The sequence below is a fragment of the Pantherophis guttatus genome, chromosome 4 (assembly GCF_059756535.1).
Source record: "Pantherophis guttatus breed Tessera chromosome 4, ASM5975653v1, whole genome shotgun sequence".
In the NCBI taxonomy this organism is placed as follows: Eukaryota; Metazoa; Chordata; class Lepidosauria; order Squamata; family Colubridae; genus Pantherophis; species Pantherophis guttatus.
In genome coordinates, this window is record NC_142066.1 from 66,108,006 (window position 1) to 66,130,405 (window position 22,400).

At 36.9% G+C, this 22,400-nt stretch overlaps 2 protein-coding genes and 1 long non-coding RNA gene across 6 annotated transcripts in view; 1 reads left to right on the forward strand and 2 right to left on the reverse strand.

Moving 5' to 3' along the window:
• The window catches only part of MSANTD3 (Myb/SANT DNA binding domain containing 3), a 28,195-nt gene extending 6,782 nt beyond the window's left edge, over positions 1 to 21,413 (forward strand). For all 3 annotated transcript variants that reach the window (XM_034416394.3, XM_087892341.1, XM_034416395.3), the window contains 2 exons: positions 15,830 to 16,279; positions 16,934 to 21,413. In XM_034416394.3, the coding sequence (XP_034272285.1) occupies positions 15,862 to 16,279; positions 16,934 to 17,343 (828 nt within the window). In that variant the 5' untranslated portion in view covers positions 15,830 to 15,861 and the 3' untranslated portion in view covers positions 17,344 to 21,413. The remainder of the gene's footprint in view (positions 1 to 15,829; positions 16,280 to 16,933) is intronic.
• PDCD6 (programmed cell death 6) overlaps positions 1 to 22,400 on the reverse strand; it is a 96,592-nt gene that overhangs the window by 9,948 nt on the left and 64,244 nt on the right. The window lies entirely within an intron of this gene.
• On the reverse strand, positions 5,060 to 11,187 carry LOC117664934 (uncharacterized). The gene is made up of 3 exons (XR_004591201.3): positions 10,982 to 11,187; positions 9,294 to 9,432; positions 5,060 to 9,161 (listed from the first exon to the last, which is right to left on the reverse strand). It is a non-coding gene; the product is annotated as an uncharacterized LOC117664934 (long non-coding RNA).

The following is a 22,400-nucleotide window of genomic DNA, read 5'->3' on the forward strand; positions in this document are numbered from 1 at the left end:
GATGTCAACTACAAATGATAAAAAGTCCCTTCTTTACATTTGCATTTCCAGCATGAATTTGAAATACCTTTATATATTCTTGATAACATGTCTCAAATACCAACTATCAATACATCAATTTATAAAATTTTCTTTTAAATTGTAATTTAATGTATATTTTAAACCTCTAATCCACATATTCGCCCATTGTTCAAGCTTTACATTATATCAAAAGTTCCTTGCCCACCGAATCATACAATGCATTACATATTCACTTTCCAAATTCAAATTCAATAACATTTTATAGACCTTAGCAATAATATGTTCATCACTACCACACAGTAATATTTCCAATACATTTTAAACGAAGTCAAATGCATAACTCTTTGTCTGATTTAAATCTTTCAAGTGTAAGTATGTAAACCAGTGGCAGACATGTCCTTCCGATTCTAGCTCGTAGACTTGAGGATATGATCACCAGAATTAAAAGATATTATTTTACCGTAAATCCACCAATCCGGCTTCACCACATTTCTTTTCTAAGAAAAGCTTCCTGGGGGGACACCCAAAGAGCCATCTTCATAGAAAGCCTTGTTTTATATTTATTCCAAACTCTTAGAATGGCATGTGTAACAAAGTAATTGTTGAAATCAACATTTATTTTAACCTTCTCATGCCATAGATAACCTTGCCATACAAATCTTAATTCATTGCCTTCTAAATTGGGTGTCAAATTCAATTTCATTGTGGGCCGCATCACATTATGGTTGCCTTCAAAAGGCCAGTAGTGGAGTCACCACGACCACATGGGCATGGCTGAGTGGGCATGGCCAGTTCGACGCCACTCACTGGGCGTATCTGATTCAGGACAGCTGGGTTGGGACGGAACAAATTGGATAACTTGACGTCGGGACAATTTGGTGCCCTACAAGCTCTTTACCTCCCCAAACTGCTTGCAGCCAAGTGTGCACTTGTGCAGACACACACATACAAACTGCATTCCAAGTTTAGGGACTTTTATCCACAGAGGAAGGAGAGGGCCTTCTCCCCATGCCCAGGCATGATTAGCAGTTTTTAAGCTCAGATGTGGATAAAAGTCTCTAAGCTTGGAATGGTCTGGGTGTGTGTGCATGTGCACAGCATGCAAAGATGTTCTTCTCCCAATCCCAGACATGATTGGCATTTCTCTGGTGCCCCCTCCCAGCAAAGCAGGGACAGTGTTGCTCTGTGTGGAAGCACAGTGGAGAACGTTTGCAGGAAGCAGAATCCAACTTCTGCCTTGACAGATCTCCGGAGAGCAAGAGGAGGAGGCAGGGGAGCAGAGTTCCCTCATCCTGCACAAGGGAGGCTGGCCCCTCTCAAAAGGAAATCCCATTTCAAATTGTGTATGATAAGGATGGTGGCTTGTTGGGACAGCCTTCCCTCATGCAGTTCCCCTACTACCCCCTCTACTTCTCCAGAGATCTGCAGGGGAGACACATCTGGAGGGCAAGGCATAGCTCCATATTGGCCACTTCTATCTCTCCAAGCACCCCCCCCCCACCCCGATTAAACATACATTATATAAATTAAAACACAGCCAAAAAGAAAACATAGTTAAAGCACTAATTACAGCTCTTCACATATTTTCTGGAAAAATCACCTTTATGTTAGGAAGAAAGAGCAAACTTTATTAAGGAACTCTTAACAGGGCCGGTTAGTTTGCAGCCAGGTGTTCGGTACAGACCTTGCCAATGTAATTTTAATAGCCCAGGAAGGGATAGAAAAACCAAGGAAAACTTGGAAATCAAAAAACCGTGGTGAACTACGCTTGTTTTGCCCTATGTTGATTCTCCTCCCCAGCAGCAGCACATCTGTTTTAGAAGTGCATGGCCACAAAGATCAGCCTTCAGCCTCCTGATCTCTGCTGATAGAGAAATCCTCTTGCATTTTGGCACGTCAGGCCATATATCTGCAACCAAAGAAAAAAACCCAAATGTGATGGGCCAGAGGGCAGCCCAGCCACCGTGCCCCTCCCATTCCTTCTCAGCCCCTGTGCCCAGATGCAGTTGCTGCTCCTCGCCATAGCCAGGGCTGGACTTGCAATTACATCCATTAACTTCATCCTGCAAGGTGGAGCTCAGCCAGCACCCTTGTCCACTGCCATGCCGGGAGCCCTGACTAAAGGCTGAGTACTCCAGCCTTGCCCTACCGGGGGGGGGGGGAAGCTGAGGATACACCATGTCTCTCCAGCTGAGGTTCATTTGGTGACCCCTTCCCCATCCCCAGTGAGTCTGAGTTACTTGTTGTGGATTTTGTCACTCACTGTCACTCACTTTGTCACTGTCCCAATTTTATTCTGGAATTTCGGGATTGGAAATTGGAGGGGCAGTGCCATGTTTGTAGGCACCAGCTGTGCTTGCTACAAAGCCTCCTGCTCTCCTCTCCTTCGCATCTACCTCCTTCGAAGCCTTCCTGACCACGACAGCAGCACCAGCAGGTACGGTTGACACCTTCTCGGGCAGGGCTGCTGTCGTGGTCAAAAAGGCTCCAAAGGAGGTAGTTGCGGGGAGGGGGGAAGGTAGCAGGAGGCTTTTCAGCAGGCATGGCTGGTGCCTACAAATGCAGCACTGCTCCTCCACTTTCCAACCACAAAATTCCAGAATAAAATTGGGACAGCAATTGAGTACCCCTGATAAAATCCACAACAAGAGGCAAGTTACCCAGACTCACTAGGCGAGGGGAGGGGGTCACCCAATGAATCTGAGCCCTAGAGACATGGTGTAACCTCGGCTGCTACCCATTTTCTTGACAGAGTGACTGGAGTGCTCAGCCTTTAGTCAGGGCTCCTGGCATGACAGCGGATGAGGGCACCTGGTGAGCCCTGCTTTGCAGGACGAAGTGGGCAATGTAATTGCAAGTCCAGCCCCACATATGGTGAGGAGCAGCGGCTACATCTGGGCCCAGGGGCCAAAAAGGAACAGGAGGGGCATGATGGCTGGGCTGCCTTCTGGCCTGCTGCCTTCAGGTTTTTCCTTTGGTTCCTGGCTGGGATGGGTTGAGGCAGCGGGGGCTGGTCCCTCTCTGTCTTCAGGGTGAGCTCACAGGCCAGCTCTATTCACCTTGCGGTCGGATCTGGCATGCGGGCCTTGAATTTGATGTGTCTGCAAAAGGGGATCACATGACCTCGGGATACTGCAACTGTCATAAATATGAACCAGTTGCCAAGTGTCCGAATTTTGATCACATGACCTCAGGGGCGCTACAATGGTGGTAAGTGTGAAAAACGGTCATAAGTCACTTTTTTCAATACAGTTGTAACTTTGAATGGTCACTAAATGGTGGTGTAAATCGAGGACTACTTGTATTGATTTTATTCCATTCAGTTCAATTTCCATTGCTACAAATCTACCACGTTCATCTGATAAAATAACAGGTTTAGATTAGGGTTTTATAACAACTCCATTAACTCCAGCAGATATAAATCGCTCCCCTAATATTTTGTTTATTAAATACTTCTTGTCTTGTTTTTTAATATGTGTTTCTTGAAAGCAAATTATATCAACATTAAGTTTCCTTAAGTAATTAAGTACCCTGTTTCCCCAAAAATAAGTTCCAGCTGGAAAATAAGCCCTAGAATGATTTTTCAGGATGCTCATAATATAAGCCCTATCCCATAAAATAAGCCCCAGTTAAGCTCATTAACCAGATGGGGGTGTTTAGTACTGCATTTCCCCCCAAATAACACCTAACTGGAAAATAAGCCATAATGCGTCTTTTGGAGCAAAAATTAATATAAAACCCAGTCTTATTTTGGGGGAAATACGGTATTTTTTACATTTAGATGGGGCATTTGCCCCATTACATTTAATGGGGCATTTGCCCCATTACAGATAAAATAGTAAGTTCCTATACGAACATTTCAGCCACATCACCTTTTGAGGTTTATTTACTTCTAGTTATTTGTCTGCACAAATTTCTTCATCTGGATCCAAAATTAGTTTATTTAATCAAGAAGTCTTTGGCTTTTTCTATAGAATTCAGTCTAAATCTTTGCTCTTTGATAAGTGGATATCACTCCTTCAAGTATGTTCCAATGGAAGGGAATTTTTCTCTTCTTCAGGATATCAGAAAGGAATAAGCTTTCCTTTTTCTCAAAATTCTGATAGGGATTTCCTTCAAAATGATTATATCCATGTTTTTCATTTTTACTTTAGATTTAAAGTGGCAGTCCAAAACATCTCTCGTTCTTCTTACAAAATGGATTAAAACATACCTTGGTAGTTTTCTCATAGTTGCAAATCTGGAATTTACTCTATAAATTTTGTCTGTTTCAAGGTCGATGGTCTTTTCTTCTCAATTAACCTGGCCAAGCCTTTAATCATCCTTGGTCTAATATCCTCTCCAGACAATTCAGGAACTACTCAAAATCTTAATTGGAGTTGCTTAAATTATAATTCCAAAAGAGATCTTTCATCCAAACCAGCTTCATGCTGAAGATCTTTCTTCTCCAATTTATGCTCCATCAGATCTACTTTATTCTTCACCTGTTTAATATCTCTAGTCAAATGTTATATTTCCTTGTGAAGTTTCTTTGAAAGTACATCAAGTTTTGATTCAATTCCTTGAATGAGTTCATGTGTTTAGCTGTATATACATCCAAAAAAGATTTTAGAGATTCTGCATCTCCTGATGTTCTTCTTTCAGTTTTCTTACGACTAGTTATTTCTCTAAAACATAACCAAAGTTTAAAATTTTAAACTTTGAAGTTATAAATTTTTAACATTAAATCAAATGGGCTTAGTATATAAAATAATGTAACTGGAGAGTTAGTAAGAATTGATAATATTACAATCTTTTGGCAATCTTTTGGCTCCCTTGTGTGGTCAAACAGCGTCACTGCAATGTAAGCTACAAAAGAAACCTGAAATATGTGCTTCTTTGTTTAACAGCCCTCACAGCTGATCCAAACAGGCAAGTAAAATCAGAATTATTTCTCCCCCTCCTCACAACAGAATCAAAACCCCATTTAGGCAGTCTTTGTTTTAAAAGCAAAGAAGTTCAGGAGAGTCAATTAAAGTTAATAAAATCCCTTCCACAGTAATTTCCAGCTTTTTTATTTTGGTTTGGATACACCAATTCCTCCCCTCCTCGCCATCTTAAAGTCATGAAGCTTCAGAAATGACGATATTTCAACAAAAACGAAAAAGTATCCCAGACTTTCCTAGGAAAAAAAGGCAAGTATTAGTGACAAGAGATTCAATTCTAAAGGGAAAAGAAACATAGCCTGCAGACCAGGCAATCAATCTAGGGAGGTATGCTATCTCCTTGGAGCAAAAATCAAAAGATGTAACTGAGAACCTTACTAAAATAATCAACCGCACAGATTACTACCCCTTTCTTCTACACATGGGGATGAATGGTACAACAATGAATCTGAAAACAGTAACAAGATTTTGAACAGTTAGAGAAGAAAGCTGAAGAATTAAGAGCACAAATAATGTTTTCATCTATACTTCCAAAAAAAAGAGGCCAACATTCAATGAGGGAGCAATGGATTTTAGAATGAACCACTGGCTTAAAAACTGGTATTGTCAAGAGAACTTTAGTTTCCTAGACCAGGGTCTTAATTACCAACATGAAGGGTTCTTGGGAAGGGATGGACAGCATCTCACAAGAACTGGAAAGAATATATTCAGAAAATGACTGGCTCATCTTATCAGAAGGGCTTTAAACCAGGGTGGATTTGATTTAAATCAAGTCAATTTAAATTATGATTTAAAATCACTAGTAAAAAGGTTTGATTTAAATCAACTCGATTTAAATCCTAATTTTTAAACAGCAACTGTCATCTCTGTCCCGCAGCTGCTGCTCCTCTGACCCGCTGTTGATTCACCGACAGTCCTATTCAATTTAATGGGATTGCTGGTGATTCGGCAGTGACACAACAAGGTAAGGGACATGGCAGGTCTATACACTAACATTCAAAATGTAGGAACAAACAAGGTGAACTTGAAATACTAGTACATAAGGGCAATTATGATATAACTGCCATTACAGAAACTATAATGATCCACACAACAAAGCATGAAAGCCTTCTAGAATGCATATGGATCAACATATAAGGAAAAAAGAATGACATTGCCATAGGTGCATACTACAAGCCACTCAACCAAACAGAAAAAATTGATGAATTTTTTGCTAATCAGTTAACCAACGTATATAGGAAACCCACCACAATAGTAATCAGGGACTTTAAACTACCTGACATCAACTGGGAACAAACTCTGCAACAAATGGGAGATCAAACAGATTTCTGAACACCTAGTTGACAACTTCATCGCCCCAAAAGTAGAGGTGGCAAGTAGAGGGACAGCTATAGTGGACCTTATTCTTACCAATAGAGAAGATGTGATAAAGGGGATTGAAATTGTAGGAACTCTAGGGGAGAGTGACCATGTAATGTTAGAATTCAATATAAAACAGACACAAGCAACAACATAAACCAATGTTTTAGGCTTTAAAAGAACTGATTTTAACAAACTTAAGAGCTTTTAGGAAGGATCCTATGGATGAAAATCTTAAAGGGCAAATCAACTCAAGAAGCTTGGGAATCCCCGAAAAATATAATTATAAGAGGCCAATCCAGTTCAGTACCACAAAAAAAGATAAGAAGAAAACAGTATGATTTCACAAAGAACTCTCAGATCAACAGAGAGAAAAAAAGGAGAAGTAGAAAAAAATGGAAAGAGGGAAACATAACGAAGGCAGAATATCAACAAAGAGCCCGAACCTGTAAAGATAAAGTTAGGAAACCTAGGCTTTGAACATAGTAAGACTTTCAACAAATGTCAAAAACAATTTTAAAAAGTTTCTTTAAAAATATAAAAAACAAAAAAGTCAAAGAAACAATCTGTCTACTAATGGGAGAAAATGATAAAGAAGTAATGGACAATAGAGAGAATGCAGAACTGCTTAATTCATATTTGCATCTGTCTTCACACAAAAGAAACCACTGCTGAATTTACCAAAAACAGAACCATAAATTAGAGGTCCTTGATGCGCTCTGAACCTGCTTGTTTTCTTACAGATGTTTCATTACCCAAACTAGGTAATATCTTCAGTACCAAAAGGGAGCGTTGTTTGCTGTCCGTTTATATTCTAGTAACTTGCCTGTCAGTGTTTGTGGGGGTGGTCTTAGAGATTATTTGATTGTGCTGTTTGCTATTGGCTTCTTTGGCAGTTTCTTGATTGGGGTATTGCTTACTTGATGCTTACTTGAACATCAGTTGGTCTGATGTTAACTGTTGGCACCTTGGAGTTAATATATACTGATCTGGGTGCTAATTGCTAGTGGAGAAGTGCTTGTGTCTTTTTGTTCCTTTTTGGACTGGATGATAGTCTCTTTTGCATAGTCTATAGATGTTGTTAATGTATATGTGTCTATTGATGACTGATTTGTCAAAGTGCCAGGCTTCTAGAAATTCCCTGACATTTTTGGACTTGTTCCAGGATGGTCACATTTTCCCAATTGAAACTATGGTTAAATCTGTCTGTTGTGAAATTAAAGAATTTTCATTATATCTTCTGATTGCTAGCTGGTGTTCGTAGATGCGTTCTGGCAGTCTTCTGCCTGTTTGTCCTATATAATTGTCCTATATAATTGTTGCAGTACTTACATTGTATGTTATAGATCAGCGGTCACCAACTGGTGGTCCGTGGACCACTGGTGGTCCATGAGAAAATGTTGGTGGTCTGCAGAAAAATTATTTGCATTTTTTATACTGCACTAAATCAGGGGTCCTCAAACTACAGACCCTGGGACAGATATGTGCAATGAATGTTTGTGTTGCTGCAAAGAGTCTCCCCCTTTGGGGTCTTTTTGTGCGGGTCAGAGGGGGACAGAAATTCCAACTTGGAGTCTGCTTCAGCCTCCTGGTGCAAGGCTTTGGCCAAAGGCTGGAGGGAAGTGCCACTGGTGGCAAAGAACCGGAGGGCCTTGTTTCAATGGGACTGCATCATGGCCTGGAACTGGCTGACCATCTCAGCCCGCTGAGCCTCCAGGTGCCTGTACATGGCCTTTCATTCCTACAGGTCTTCCCTCTGCTTAGAAAGCCTATGCTCATAGTCCTCAGTGAGGTGTTTCTACTGAGCCTCCTTCTCGGTCAGATCCAATCTGAACTGAGCTGTTTGCCAACTCTTTCTCATGGTGGCTGCTTAGCTCCAACAACTGCTTCCTGTTGGGGCTCTAAGCAGCCTGGGCAGGGAGACGAGGAGTGGCTGGGAGGGAAGGGGTGAGTAGAGGCTAGCGAGGTGCCTCTAGACGTGACATTGAGGTGGCCATGCCCACCCAATCAGATGACCACCTAGTCACGCCCACCCAACTGGTCATTAGGCAGATCATATTAGTGGTCTGTGGGATTTAAAATTATGAATTTAGTGGTCCCTGAGGTCCGAAATATTGGTGACCCCTGTTATAGATGACTCCTGGTTTTTTTTTCTTCTGGGATTGTTGGGTCTTTTGGTCTGCTTACAATGTTTTGAAGGGCTTTATTTGGCTTATGTGCTATGCTGATTCCATGTGGTTATAGTAGTCTGTTGGTGGTTTCTAAGATATTCTTGATGTATGGCAATATAATTCTTTGCAGGGTTTGTGTTGGTTGTGCTGTATTGGGTCGAGTAGTCAGGAACTTTTTAATAAAGTTGCATGGATATCCATTTTGTTGGAATGTGTTGTAGAGATGCTTTATTTCCTTTTTCTGCTCTTCTGGGTTGCTGCAGTATGTTGGGCTCATCTAAATAAAGTCCTTACACATCTTCTCTTGTGGGAGGTTGGATTATTGCTTTGGCAGTGGAGTATCAGGTTAGTATGGGTAGTTTTTCTGCACACTTGCATTTCTAGTTTGCCATTGTGATCTCTGCTGATCAGGATGTCCAGAAAAGGAAAGTTGTTTTCTTCTTCTCTAATAAACTGGATTCCTTTAAAAATGTTATTGATGGTTCTGTGGTTATTCTTTAATTAGTCATTTTTTATTATGGTGAAGGTGTTATCTACATATCTGATCCATACAGTCCTGAAAGTGGTGATCCCATAGGTGTCCCTTTAATTTGTTGGTAAAGCTGGCCATCAAATTGGAAGTATGTAATTAAGCAGAGGTTTATGAGATCCATAATCCTGGGTGTTTCGATCTTTGTGTATTTATCTGCAAGAAAACAAACAAAGTCAGAGAGCACCAAGGATCCCTCATATCAACTTTGAGCTACAAATATTCTTCTTTATTAGAACCATAAATGAATGCAAATTAAAATATGCAAAAGATAAGGTAAGAGAATACCTGTCAGCTCTAGACAGATTCAAATCACCAGATTCTGATGAACTACATCCCAGAGTTCTGAAGAAATTGACAGCATGATTTCAGAACCATTGAAACATATCTTTCAAAGTTAATGGATCACTGGATAAGTACCTGAGGACTGAAAAAGAGATGATAATGATCCCCGTCTTCAAAAAAGGAGAAAAAAAAATAGATCCAGGAAATTACAGACTAATCAGCCTGACATTGATACCTAGGAAGATCTTGGAAAAGATGATCAAGCAACAAATCTGCAAACATCTACAAACAAGCAAGGTGATAACCAGAAGCCAATATGGATTTTTCAAAAACAGATCATGCCAAACAATCTTATTTCATTTCTTGACAAAGTGACCAAATTAGTACATCAGTGAAATGCTGTGGACATAGTATTCTTAGATTTTAGTAAAGCATTTGATAAAGTAGACCACAACCTACTTCTTGGTAAGCTAGCAAAATGTGGGATAGACAGCATCTCTACCAGATGGGGTTGTAAATAGTTGACAAATTGTATTCAACATGTAGTCCTCAATGGAACTACATCCAAATGGAGGGAAATAAGCAGTGGGATGCCCCAGGGTTCCGTTTTAAGCCCATAATGATGTAAATGAGGGAATAGAAGGAGAACTCATCAAATTTGCTGACAACACTAAGCTGGCAGGAATAACCACACTCCAGAAGACAAGCTCAAGATCAAAAAAGAGCTTGACAGCCTTGAACAATGGGCCCTATCTAACAAAATGAAATTCAACATAGATAAAATCAAGATCATGTGAAGTTCTAGTACCACTTTACAAAGCCTTAGTAAGACCACACTTGGAATACTGCATCCAGTTCTGGTCACCAATCATCATTAAAAAAGATACTGAGATTTTGGAAAGTGTGCAGAGAAGAGCAACAGGAATGATTACAAGGCTGGAGGCTAAAACATACAAAGAACTGTTACAGGAATTGAGTATGTCTTGTCTAATGAAAAGAACTACGGGTGACATTCAGCACTATTCTAATATTTAAGGGGCTCCTACAAAAAAACCAGGGTCAAACTATTTTCCAAAGCACCAAAAGGCAAGACAAAAAACTATGGTTGGAAACTAACCAAGGAGGGAAGCAACCTAGAACTAAGGAGAGAAATTTCCCAATGGTAGAGCAATCAACCAATGGAATAGCTTGCCTTCAGAAGTTGTGGGTGCTCCATCACTGGAGACTTTCAAAAAGAGACTGGACATCCATTTTTCTGAAATGGTATAGGGTCTCCTGCTTGAGGAGGGGGTTGGACTAGAAGACCAATTCTAGGTCCCTTCCACCTCTGTTCTATGAAATACTGGATGCAGTTACACTATAATCTTGCTATGATTTTGATGGACAATTTCATGTCTATTATCAGGCAGGATCAGAAACGGAATATTTGCCTCATAGCTGATGCATAAGAAGGGGCCGCTAAATCTATTGTAATGCAGTTGCTATAAATACTTGGTTCTAAATTATCTAGCAATTTTGATAATTTGATTTACCAATTGCACCAATTTTCCTGTTTATGGTCATTTTGTTTGTGTATGTGTGTGTATGTATGTGTACGTATTCCTTTTGATTTTTATGATTTATGGTAATCTTTAATCATAAAAAAATCAAATGAAATTAAATGTTAGAACATACAACTTGTTCCCACTTACCAAACGTAATTGGGACATGAACTCCATGGCTAAGGAACATGATCCTAAGACACAGTCATGTGACCACTGCAGTTATGATGCCAGTTCTGACAGTCCCTATTGGCATCGTTAGGTGAATCCCACACAGTGGTAGTATCCCATGTCCATGAGATTGCTGTTTGCAACCTCCTGCCAACTTCCTCATTAACTTTGTTTGCCACAAGCTGGCAGTGAAGGTGACAAATCACAATTGTGACTTTGGGATACTGCAACATTGTAATTATGAGCCAGTCACCAAGTGCCCAGATCACTAACCAAATCACAGTACAATTGCATGGCTGTGGGTGGTTGTTCAGGAGGTCCACCAATAAGGGACAAAAGCTAGAGCTGTATGAATAAACAAGGCAATTATTCACAGCCAAAACTATGAAGGAAATAACAGCATAAACGATACATTTTTTAAAAAAATGTATATTTGTAGATCAACAAATATTCAATGTTATTATCTATACCTGATAACATTTGCCCAGACTTTAACAAATATAAAAAGAAAAAAATGTATAATATTAAATATTAAAATAAATATTAAAAATAAAGGGCAAGTTTATAACTAATATTGGTCTTTTGACAGAGAGGGTTTTTTTTAAAAAAATCAGAGCCTATGAAATGATTATGGTTGTATTCCTTTCCAGAATTTCACTAGAGTGGTAATACCGCACTTCTCCAAAAAGATGACCCACGTTGAAAAGAAGGCCTACCACATTTTTGAGCGCATACAATCAAATTAAGACCCACCCACAAAATTAGCTGTAATCAAGACCCCATCCATCCCGGGGTATGGGGTGGGGCAAGGCACACAGGTAAAAAATGGGGGTGCAGTTGCCCTACTTACCAGGCCTCGCACATCCGACACCTGCCTCGTCGTCTTCTGTGGCCACTTGCCACTCACACGCATTGCCCTAGTCTCCGTTTCACTTTCGGATGCCTGCTGGAAGACATCTGCAGCCAATAGCAGAGCTCTGGATCAATCTGGAACTAATGGGCTGCAGAGGGCTTTCTAGAAGGCATCTGCAGCCGATAACGCGCTCTGGATCGATTCAGAGCTCTGTTATCAGCTGCAGATGCCCTCTGGCAGGCATCCAAAGGCAAAACAGAGGCCAGGGTGATGCGTGCAAGCAGTTGCAGAAGAAGTGAACTCCTGCTAGACAGGACTGTCAGTGCCACAAGCATGAGGTGAGTCAATAATTAGAACCTTCCAAAAAGAAGGCCTAGCAGTTTTTTCGGGGGTCAAAAGAAAATAAGACCCGGCGTTCTTTTTGGAGAAACACGGTATCAAGTATAGTTCTGTATTAGTTTCAACTGAAAAAATATGATACTACTCTGATAGTATTTATACTATTAAATGATAAGATCAAGAAACAATCTGATATTATTGTTACTATTAAATATCCCAGGATAAAATTGATAATATTTTGACTGAATAAGTCAACATTAAAAATATTTTTATTATGTAATATTGAATCAAATGTATATTTTTATATAATACAGCCCTTCCTAAGATTACATATTTTCACTGACTATATACCCATACTTTTCTTTTCCAAAAAAATTATAGCTTATTAAATATATTGAAACACGAAAAGGAATTAGTTTACATACTTAGTTCAATTGGAGGCTTATTATAAAATATCATTTTAAATATTGTAAAATTTCTTCTATAGCTTTACTGTAGTTTCATTTAGTAAAGTTTACATAACTAATTTTGAAGGCTTGAAAGATCCTGTTGATTATGCAAGTTACTCTCTGATTTTCTACTAAATTTTTCTGCAAAAATATTCATAACAATTCTGGCATGTAAATTATAGCTGGCATTACCTTTGATTACTCATCTTCTGATTTTATAAAAAGCCATCAAACTGATATTAGATTACTAATTAACACTCTAAATCAGATGTGTTCAACCTTGCAACTTTAAGACTCCCAGAATTATTTATCCAGCATCAATTAGTAATTGAATATCAGCCCTTGATATATTTAGAAAACTGAAATCAGTCATTTTTGCTGGATGTGGAAATGGATTTTGCTATAATAGCCCCGGAAATTTCTGAAATAAATTTTACTCAAAGGTTTTTACTTTTTTACCAAATAGATTAAAGTGGTATTCTATTGGCTTCAATAGAATTATTATATATTAATCATACTTTCATCTGAAACTGATAAAGGATATCCCAAAGGTGCTTTTTTTTTCAAAAGGCAACTGGACTATGTTTTTTCTTGAAGACATTTCGCTTCTCATCCAAGAAGTTTTTTCAGTTCTGACTGAATGGTGGAGGAGGAAGGATTTATATTCATTGCAGTCATCTGGTTGTTAACTCTCTTTCTGAAAGTCGTTGAGGCCACTTGGAGGTTTGTTTTGTGCTCCCAGGGACACCTGAATAGTGCAAATGGGTGTGAAACCTTCTTGGAAATGCTGAAAGGACTGTGTTGTAAACAGGAGATAGGTGGTGTCATATATTTCCCCCTCTGTTGAGAGAGGACTGTTCAGTCTTAATGTAGATGGTCTCTTTGACCCCTCTTTCAAACCAATGGTTCTCTCTATCCAGAATGTGAACTTTGCTGTCTTCAAAAGAGTGACCTCTTTTGAGATGCAGATGGACTACTGGATCTTATCCTGGTGGATTTGTTTTTCTACGTGTGCCATATGTTTATTGAGTGGTTGTGTTGTTTCTCCAATGTACAGATCTGTATATATTTGTATATATCACTGCATTGTACTGCATATATCACATTGTTCAGTTTGTGTTTGGATGATTTATCCTTGGGGTGGCCAAGCTTCTGCCTTAGTATATTTTTTGGTTTAGAGCATGTATGTATATTGTATTGGTTAAAAATGCTCCTGACCGTTTCAGATATTTCTGCAGCGTATGGAATGACAACATTGCTTCATTTGTTGTTCTCTTCTTTGTCTGTTATGGAGGAGTTCCTGCTGGTTCTTTTTTTTATTATTATTTGATGAAGGTCCAGTTGGGTTAGTCACAAGTTCTGAGAACTTCCTCGACATGTTTTAATTCTTTTTCTTTTCCATCTTTACTGGTTGACAAACTTTAAGTCCAGTGTTGTAGGGTTCTGATCACTTCCATTTTGTGCTCTAGTGGGTGCTGAAAATCAAAATGTATATACTGATCTCTGTGTATGGATTTTCTGTAAACTTTGGTGTTAAAGCTTCTGTCTTCCTTAATGTGTAATGCACAGTCCAGGAAGGTGAAACTATTATCCTTAACATCTTCCAAAGTGAACTTAATGTATCTGTCCACAGAATGGTTGTGTTTGATGAAGGCTTCTAATTCCTGTGTTTTAATCTTGACTCAAGTATTGTCTACCTACCTATACTGCCAGTGAGTGGATAGAATTCCTGTGAAGGAGTTAGGGCTTTAATTTCTACCTCTTCCGGGTAGAGATTGGCCACAATGGGAACACAGATGAACCCATGGCATAGCCATGTTTTTGTCTGTAGAAACCTTCATTGTATTTAAAATAGGTAGCGGTCAGGCAAAGGTCCAGCAAGTATTCTGGGCATATGTACCTTGCTGGACCTCTGATCACTCCAAGCCCAGCAATGCAAAGACAAAACCGCTCCAAGCCCAAAGTGTGGTATAAACTCCCAGCCATCCAACAAGTTCTGTAATAAAAGCCATCCTTGTGGCCCTGTGCTCCACCTTATTCAGTTGACCTTCTGCTGCTTCAGATGATGTATGAGTGAACTAACTCTCCGTGAGGCATCTGCTGGCTTCATGAAGCCTTCTTTCCACAAAGAGATTGCCACACTGAACAAGAATACAGTCTTGAGTTCCCAGCAGCTGCTTCAAAAGACTAGGCCAGGCATGCTTGTCAGTAGTGAGAGCAAGAAGACAGTAAATATTAATAATTCCACTTATAAACACTTTCAGATTTTGGGAAATCAGTTTTGGGACTGATTAATCATCCAAGAAAATCCAGATATAAACCTATTGTGATTCATTTGTTTTTGCTATGTGATAATTTACCACTGCTATTGCAGTAGGTTGCGTTAGATACATACCTTACTTGAGCATCTTTAACTACAAATTTAATTTGTAACATTAAATAGACACTTTTGAATAAAATATCTGTTATTTCATGATAGTAAATTCCTTCGAATGAAATTAAAAAATTACAAATAGCAGAATATTCAAGTTGCTTCAAAATTTCATGTATCTCTTTTTAAAATACATTCTAAGAATTCACTCAAATGATGAAATGTGAATATATTATTTCTTTAGAATATTCTATTCTGTAATAGAATTTGTATCTTTTCCAAAATAAGGTATAAGAGAAATATTGAACCCTATCGCACAATTATTTGATAGCTGATATTTTAATTTTGTTTTTTAGAAAAGGAGTTTAGCCTAAAAGACCTTTTAGTACATATTTCTGTCTGTAGTGATTGTTTACTAGATGCCCTTTGGAAGCTTGTTATTAGGACATGAAGAACAATGGCCATCCTTTGCTAGTATTCAGAGCTATATTGCCTGCCATTTTGTGGCTAACTGGAACTGAGATGTTTTATTTTCCATGTATTTTAAAATATTTTAGAATAACAAAGCAAGCGACTATGACAACATCTTGTAGTGGTAGTAAGTGACAAATCATTTGAAATTACACCAAGTTTTGTTTGAACTCACCAGTTAATGATCGTACAAATTGGCTGAATCGTGTGTGTGTGTGTGTGTGTGTGTGTGTGTGTGTGTGAGTATTTTTTTGAATATGTGAAAATTACATTTTATGATTCAAATGTAGAGACTTTAAAATGATTCATATTTCCAAATCTAAACCATTCCTATTGACTTTCAGCTTGCTTTGATATCCCAGAGAATTGACAGAAAATGCAAAACAGTGAAGTAATAAAGCCTGCCAAATACTTTTCTGAAGTGGAGAAGAGTGTGCTGCTGGCATTAGTTGAGAAATATAAGTATGTACTTGAGTGTAAAAAGAGTGATGCAAGGACTATTGCACTGAAACAACGGACCTGGCAGGCCCTTGCTCATGAATATAATTCCCAACCAAATGTATCACTCCGAGATTTCAAGCAGTTGAAAAAATGTTGGGAGAACATAAAGGCTCGGACAAAGAAAATAATGGCACATGAAAGACGAGATAAGGTAAAAAGATGCATTAGTCCACTTATAAGTAATCACATCCTAGGAAAAGAGAAGATCACCAACATGATACCAGACCAAGTATATTTTTTACAGACTCCACCAGAAGAAGATTCTGAGTATCAGCCTGAAACTTCCAATCAAGGTACAGTCATAATCTAGTGACCTGCATTAATCTTTTTTTTTCCTATTTCAAAAATAGATAGGATATTTCCACTACATTTATCCACTGGTATCTGTATAATGACATCAGTTTTCAAAGTGTAAGCAAATCACATATACAATTCACTGAATAATTAGTGACACATAATTCACTGCTTGTAGCAGTGAAAACAGCAAGATCGGTCCTGAATTGTGTCTTAGCTAAAGCATCATCACCATGTTTTTATCTCAAAGTAGACGAGAGAGAAAATCTTTGACAGTGGAGTCAAAAGTTCTTTCAAAGTAATTTCTTACTAATTTTTTAAAATTTTGGTTTTAAAAATTTAACTTGCCTTTTGATGTCATATATTTAATTCCCAATTAGTTAGATTTTTAAATTATTAATAATAATCTTCTGTACAAAGGGTACTATTTTAAATATGACTATGTACAAATTTGTATAATGTTTTAGCAGTATTTTTTTTTTATTAAAAAGTTATAGAAAGCATGCTGCAATTGGACAATTTATAATGGTAAAAAGGCCTCTCTTTTTTTCAAAAATACAGCTTTGAAAATCATAGTAATCACTTAATGTAAATGCATCTTATAAACAATTGATGAAACATACAGTTTTTAACTGTTTCTTGTATTTTCCCAGAATCTTTCAGTGTTATTAACAAAGAATCATGTGATGAAGAGAAAGGACTTGTACATTTCCAGGTATGTGAAGGTACCTCACAGTCTGAGCCTTCCTGTTCAGCAGTCAGAGTAACTGGAAATAAAAACTTCAGAAATAAAGCTGCTCAAGAAAGTGATTTGAAAAAGATGCATGAAGAGGAACACCATCAGCAAATGTCTATTTTACAATTGCAACTGATCCAAATGAATGAAGTGCATGTGGCAAAAATTCAACAGATAGAAAGGGAATGTGAAATGGCGGAAGAAGAACACAGAATCAAGATGGAAGTGTTAAACAAAAAAAAAATGTACTGGGAAAGGAAACTTCAGACTGTTACAAAAGAATGGCCTGTATCATCTTTTAACAGGCCATTCCCTAATTCACCCTAGTACATGCAGAAGCTGGTGATTCATTAGACTGACGTAACTTGATCATCAGAAAATAGTTTGAGAATTAGGTTCAGTTCCTGTATTTAGAACGACAGTGTAATTGTTGGCTATGAACAAATATCACTAAATACCTAAAGTAGAGTTTAGGTAGGTTTTCATTTAATAAAACAACAAAGAAATCTCCATATTTTTGGAGGCAAAATGTTCATCTAACTTTTTAATGGAATTTCCAGGTATGCCCAATAAACCCACTCTTTTCCATGGTAGCCAGCTCAATCCAATTGGGTATTTTATGTTATTTTATTTTTGTAGCTGAATTTTTCAATTAATTATTTAATGATGAATGTATCTTAAGGTACAGTTTCTAAGACTTGAAGAGTGACTCAGTTGAATTATCAAGCAAGGTAAAAAGGGCGATAATACAGCAATTGCTGTACAAGAAAAGGAATTCAGATTTCCAACAGCTGTCTGATTAGCCGTCTGTTCAGTCATAGTTATAATTGTGGAATACTAGAAATGTGTGTTCCCCCCTTTCTGCCTTCACTTCTGTCCTGATAGATCATCTAGTCTATTGCCCTTGATTTGCACTGCATGGCACAATCAGCCCACTAGCTGGTAAAACTCACCCTGGCATCTGGCCTGCAGTAAAAAGAAATAGCCCACTTCTATTTGCAGCCTAGTCCTATGAATGTTTTATCCAAAGTAAATGCATATAGAGTTTGCAATTTATTAATTTTATGCAAGTACTGCTTGTGAATGTTTGTGGCTTCCTGCTACTATGTACACAGATATTACTGGACACAGGTTTAGAGGCACATAATGTTTGAAGCAAGCCTTGTAGAGCTTTTACCTTTGAAAAGATTAAAAAGAGTTGAAGGAAACAAATATAATATGAAATAGAAAGAAAACTATTCTAACTTTAAAATAGCTAGTAGCCTAGAATGTCCACAATTCATATGTAGCATTATTTCAGATTAATCAGCAGAGATGGTAGGGACTAGCATTTTTTCAGAGTAGGAATTCTGTTGTGTTCATTGGGTTTCCAATAAATCCGAAATAATTTCCTTCTGGAAATTTCTAGAAAAATTTTTTTTCACTCCGTGCATTTCTGCTGGTCACTGGCTTGAAGTTTATTAAGAACATTACCAAATCTTTTAAATATCTGAATAGTAGGGTAAAGTTATTATTCATAGAAAGCTACCAGTAAAACAAAAGGGAGGCACAGTTCATTTCTGAAGGAACAACCTCATAGCTATACAACCACCCTAACATATTTTTAATTACTTATTCTGTTCTCCTTTTGGGTAATTCTAAATTAACAAAAGGACGCTGCTTTCTTATCCAGGTTTATAGGTGAATGTTGTGAACAACCTGAATCCAGAATTTAAACATTTGCTTGTTGACTAGCTTGTGTGTTGAATTTAGTTAAAGCAGTGGAGTCTCATCCTTTATAGAACAAAATGGGCAAAACCAAAACAATTTATTTTTTGTATTTTTTGGTTTTGGCTTAGACTAAAAGGCAAAAACCATTGGAGTTTTTAAAGCAACTAACTTCATTTTAATATAAATCTATTATCAAAAAAATCAGTGCAAACTATAGTTCAAAATTTGCACTAAGTAAATTAAATTTTGTTACTGGTATGAATATACTATATATTTCCATAGCATACATTTATTTTATTTTTTTTCTAATCATTGGACATTATGCCACTTATAGTAGAAAATTCTGGATAAGAGATTTCACCATGCATTCAGCACATGCATTGAAGTTACATTTACAGCTTCAGTGACTTGGATTATGTTTTAGATATCATATTTGTTACTTTTCTTGAGCATACAAAATACTAAGACCCGATTATTATTTCCAGTATTATAAAGAAGAAGAAATTAATTTTTATATATTCTAAGTTTACCTTTACCTACAAAAGAAGCAAGTTAAAAGTTAATGAAATCATAATTTTACACAACAAATTAGTGTCATTTAATTATTTATATATTTCCAAATAATTGTGTGATTTTTCCAGTTAGTTTAGTAGCATTTTTCAATGGTCTAATTTGATAAAAACAATCGTGTCTTTGAATTTTAGTTTGTTCCAAACTTGCATTTGTTTATTTTTAATAATTTAATATTGGAAAAAAGTCTTTTCCAAGCTATCTACAGACTGTTCTTATTGAATGGGATTATGATTGGGTTTTTTTTTTAATTTACTATTTTTAAATAAACCAAACTAAATAAAAATAAGGGAATTATTTTAAAAAACCAAATAAATGGGAAAAGACCCAAAGAATCATCAATATTAAGACATGGCTGAAAATGAAAGAGCAAGTAAGGCATGCAATTATTTAATTCTATCATATCTGGAACTAATATGATAAACACAAAATCCAAAGAGATACCATTAAGCATACTCAGGGGGTTGAGCAAATTGGGACTTTTCAAAGGTTATGTCAACCACTGTTTTAATACAAGCAATGAAATGTAATTTTTTATTTTGAGTGAGTGTTGTTGAAGTTAACAATCTTCCTTTTTGTGATTCCATTGGAAATATGCTAAATATCTTAGTATAATGGCTAAATATCTGGCTCAATTTGTTCTATCCAATTTCATTCATGAAGGTAAAGTTGTATGGATATTTGTTTAATAACTGTATGTTTAACAGTTTTTAAACTTCTAAGAGGTCTCTTTGCACTACTGATATTTAATCTGTATAGATGTTCTGATTCATCATTTCAGTTCAAGTCTCTACATATTTCAGAGCAGGCTAACATTATAGATGAGTTGCATCTCAGACTGCACAAGTTAAGAACGACCAAGCTAAATGCAATGACTAGCACTCTCGAAGTATGTTTAGCTAAATGGGTCACCAGTTCAGATCTTTGTTCATTTTATATTCAATTTCTAGTGAATGTCCCATAATTTATAGCATATTATTGTTATTATGCTATGTCTTGATTTCTGTCACTAGTTATCATTAAAGTTTATAAGTGTCAAATATTAGCATGGGCAAAGAGAACCTTGAAGTAGCAATATTGTGAAGATAAGACATATAAATAACAATTTGTTGAGTATCTGTTTCTGCTACCATATTCACCAAGTTCTGGTTGTGTAGGTTTATGGCTGGTGGCGCATACCATGCTAGCTTAAAATGTGGTTTGTTCAGTTTGGCTTAGCCATTGTCTTATACATCAGAATTTATGGTTTAGCACTATATATGATATAACATTTAACCAAGACATTTGTGTAGCTTCAGTATTGGTGCAAATAGGACAGCTCCATCATTTGTTTCCTGGGTATGAAAAAAACTAACTGGCTTGGATCAAATCCTTCTACATTTAGCCATTTTGTTCCAAATTTGAGAATGAGTTGACACTACCAATCAATCTGTCTACTTCATTCAAATAATTCTAACTTGCATTGGATCTATCCATTTGACAATGCATACCGTGTTTCCCCGAAAATAAGACTCTCTTATATTTTTTTGAACCCTGAAATAAGCGCTTGGCCTTATTGCCATGCACTCAAAAGCCCGATTGGGCTTATTATCAGGGGATGTCTTATTTTGGGAGAAACAGGATATTACAGAGCCTTTTTGAAATCTCTTCAAATTGCAAGAAACCATCTCAAATATCCTCAAACAAGTACCTCTTCAAATTAGTACCAAAGCTGTTTCTGCTTTTTACAGAATTCTTTTCAAAATACATAATGGAAAATATGGGAAATTGCTATTATGTCCAAATATGAATTGTTGCCCTATTTGGTCTCTAGAACCAGAACCTTATGCTTTATATATAAATATTTAAAGAATAAGGGGAACTTCGTTATGTATCTTGGCTTCATGATAACATTTTTTGATGAAGGATTTGTTCAGTAATATTTATTTTTTCATCAAAAGAGACTCCAAAAAAATCCATAATGAAAATTAATAGTAGGTGTACATTTTAGTGCCTTGTCTATTGTATAATGTGTAATCAAATTATGGATTTCTTATTAAAAATGTATCTAAATATTGCTAGTAGAAAAATTCCATATGCCTATAGTTGCTCCCAATAAATCATGATGTATTAATTAATCTTGAATTTTTCTTTCAGTGTAAAATAATACCTTGCTTGGTATTCACTATAAACAGTAATAGTTCTAAGTACATCGGGGGGAAAAAAGAGGATGGCATGTTGATTACAATTAAGCAAAATATGAGAAAATAATTTAAACAAGGCATCAGCATATACAGCATGTTCTATAAATGCTATCTAATATAAAATAGTGACTAGAACAATAGTGATGGTAAAAGTTTCAATTATATAGACAATGAATAGAGTCCAAAACACATTTGCAATACAGTCACCTTCTCCCTAATGAAAGCAAACTTTCACGAATGTTTGTATAAAGATTAAACTACAATTAATTGAATTACTACTTGCCTGAAGTTCACAACACATGGAAACAAAATTTAATACCTAGTTAGATAAAGATGCTGAGTCAGACTTATCGTGCCTACATCTGAGAAAGTATCTTGGAGTAGTTACTCAACACATACTTACAGTAGCAAAGTTACACAGATTAAGTAGGTATTGATAAAAAAATGTACAGGTAGTCCTTGACTTACAGTTAATTTAGTGACCATTCAAAGTAACTGTTTTTCATTGCACCGTCCCCATATAATAGAATATATAAATTAGAATATGGTAGAGAAAACTGTTCCATGTAGGATTGTGGGTTGTTGAAGAAGTGGGAATGAAGGAAAACAGACATTTCTAAAAAATGGATTTTATATTTTTATGAACAGAATTCTGAATTGGAAAAGCTGTGCTTTTAGTCCTGAAATTTTACGTAAAGCCCACAAGAGGCTCTGTTATCCTTGTAGAAATGTCTATGACTTTGTCTTCTCAACAGGAAGTTGTTAAGTCAAATGAATGAAGTAAAATAGGTGAGCCAGGTGCTGGTTTTATGGTAACCTAAGATAATACATCCACTTGTTTTAAATCACCAGAAACTGAATTCTCAGTTTTCTGCTCATGTTGATTCCAAATCAGTGTACAGTCTATACCCGTGATGGTGA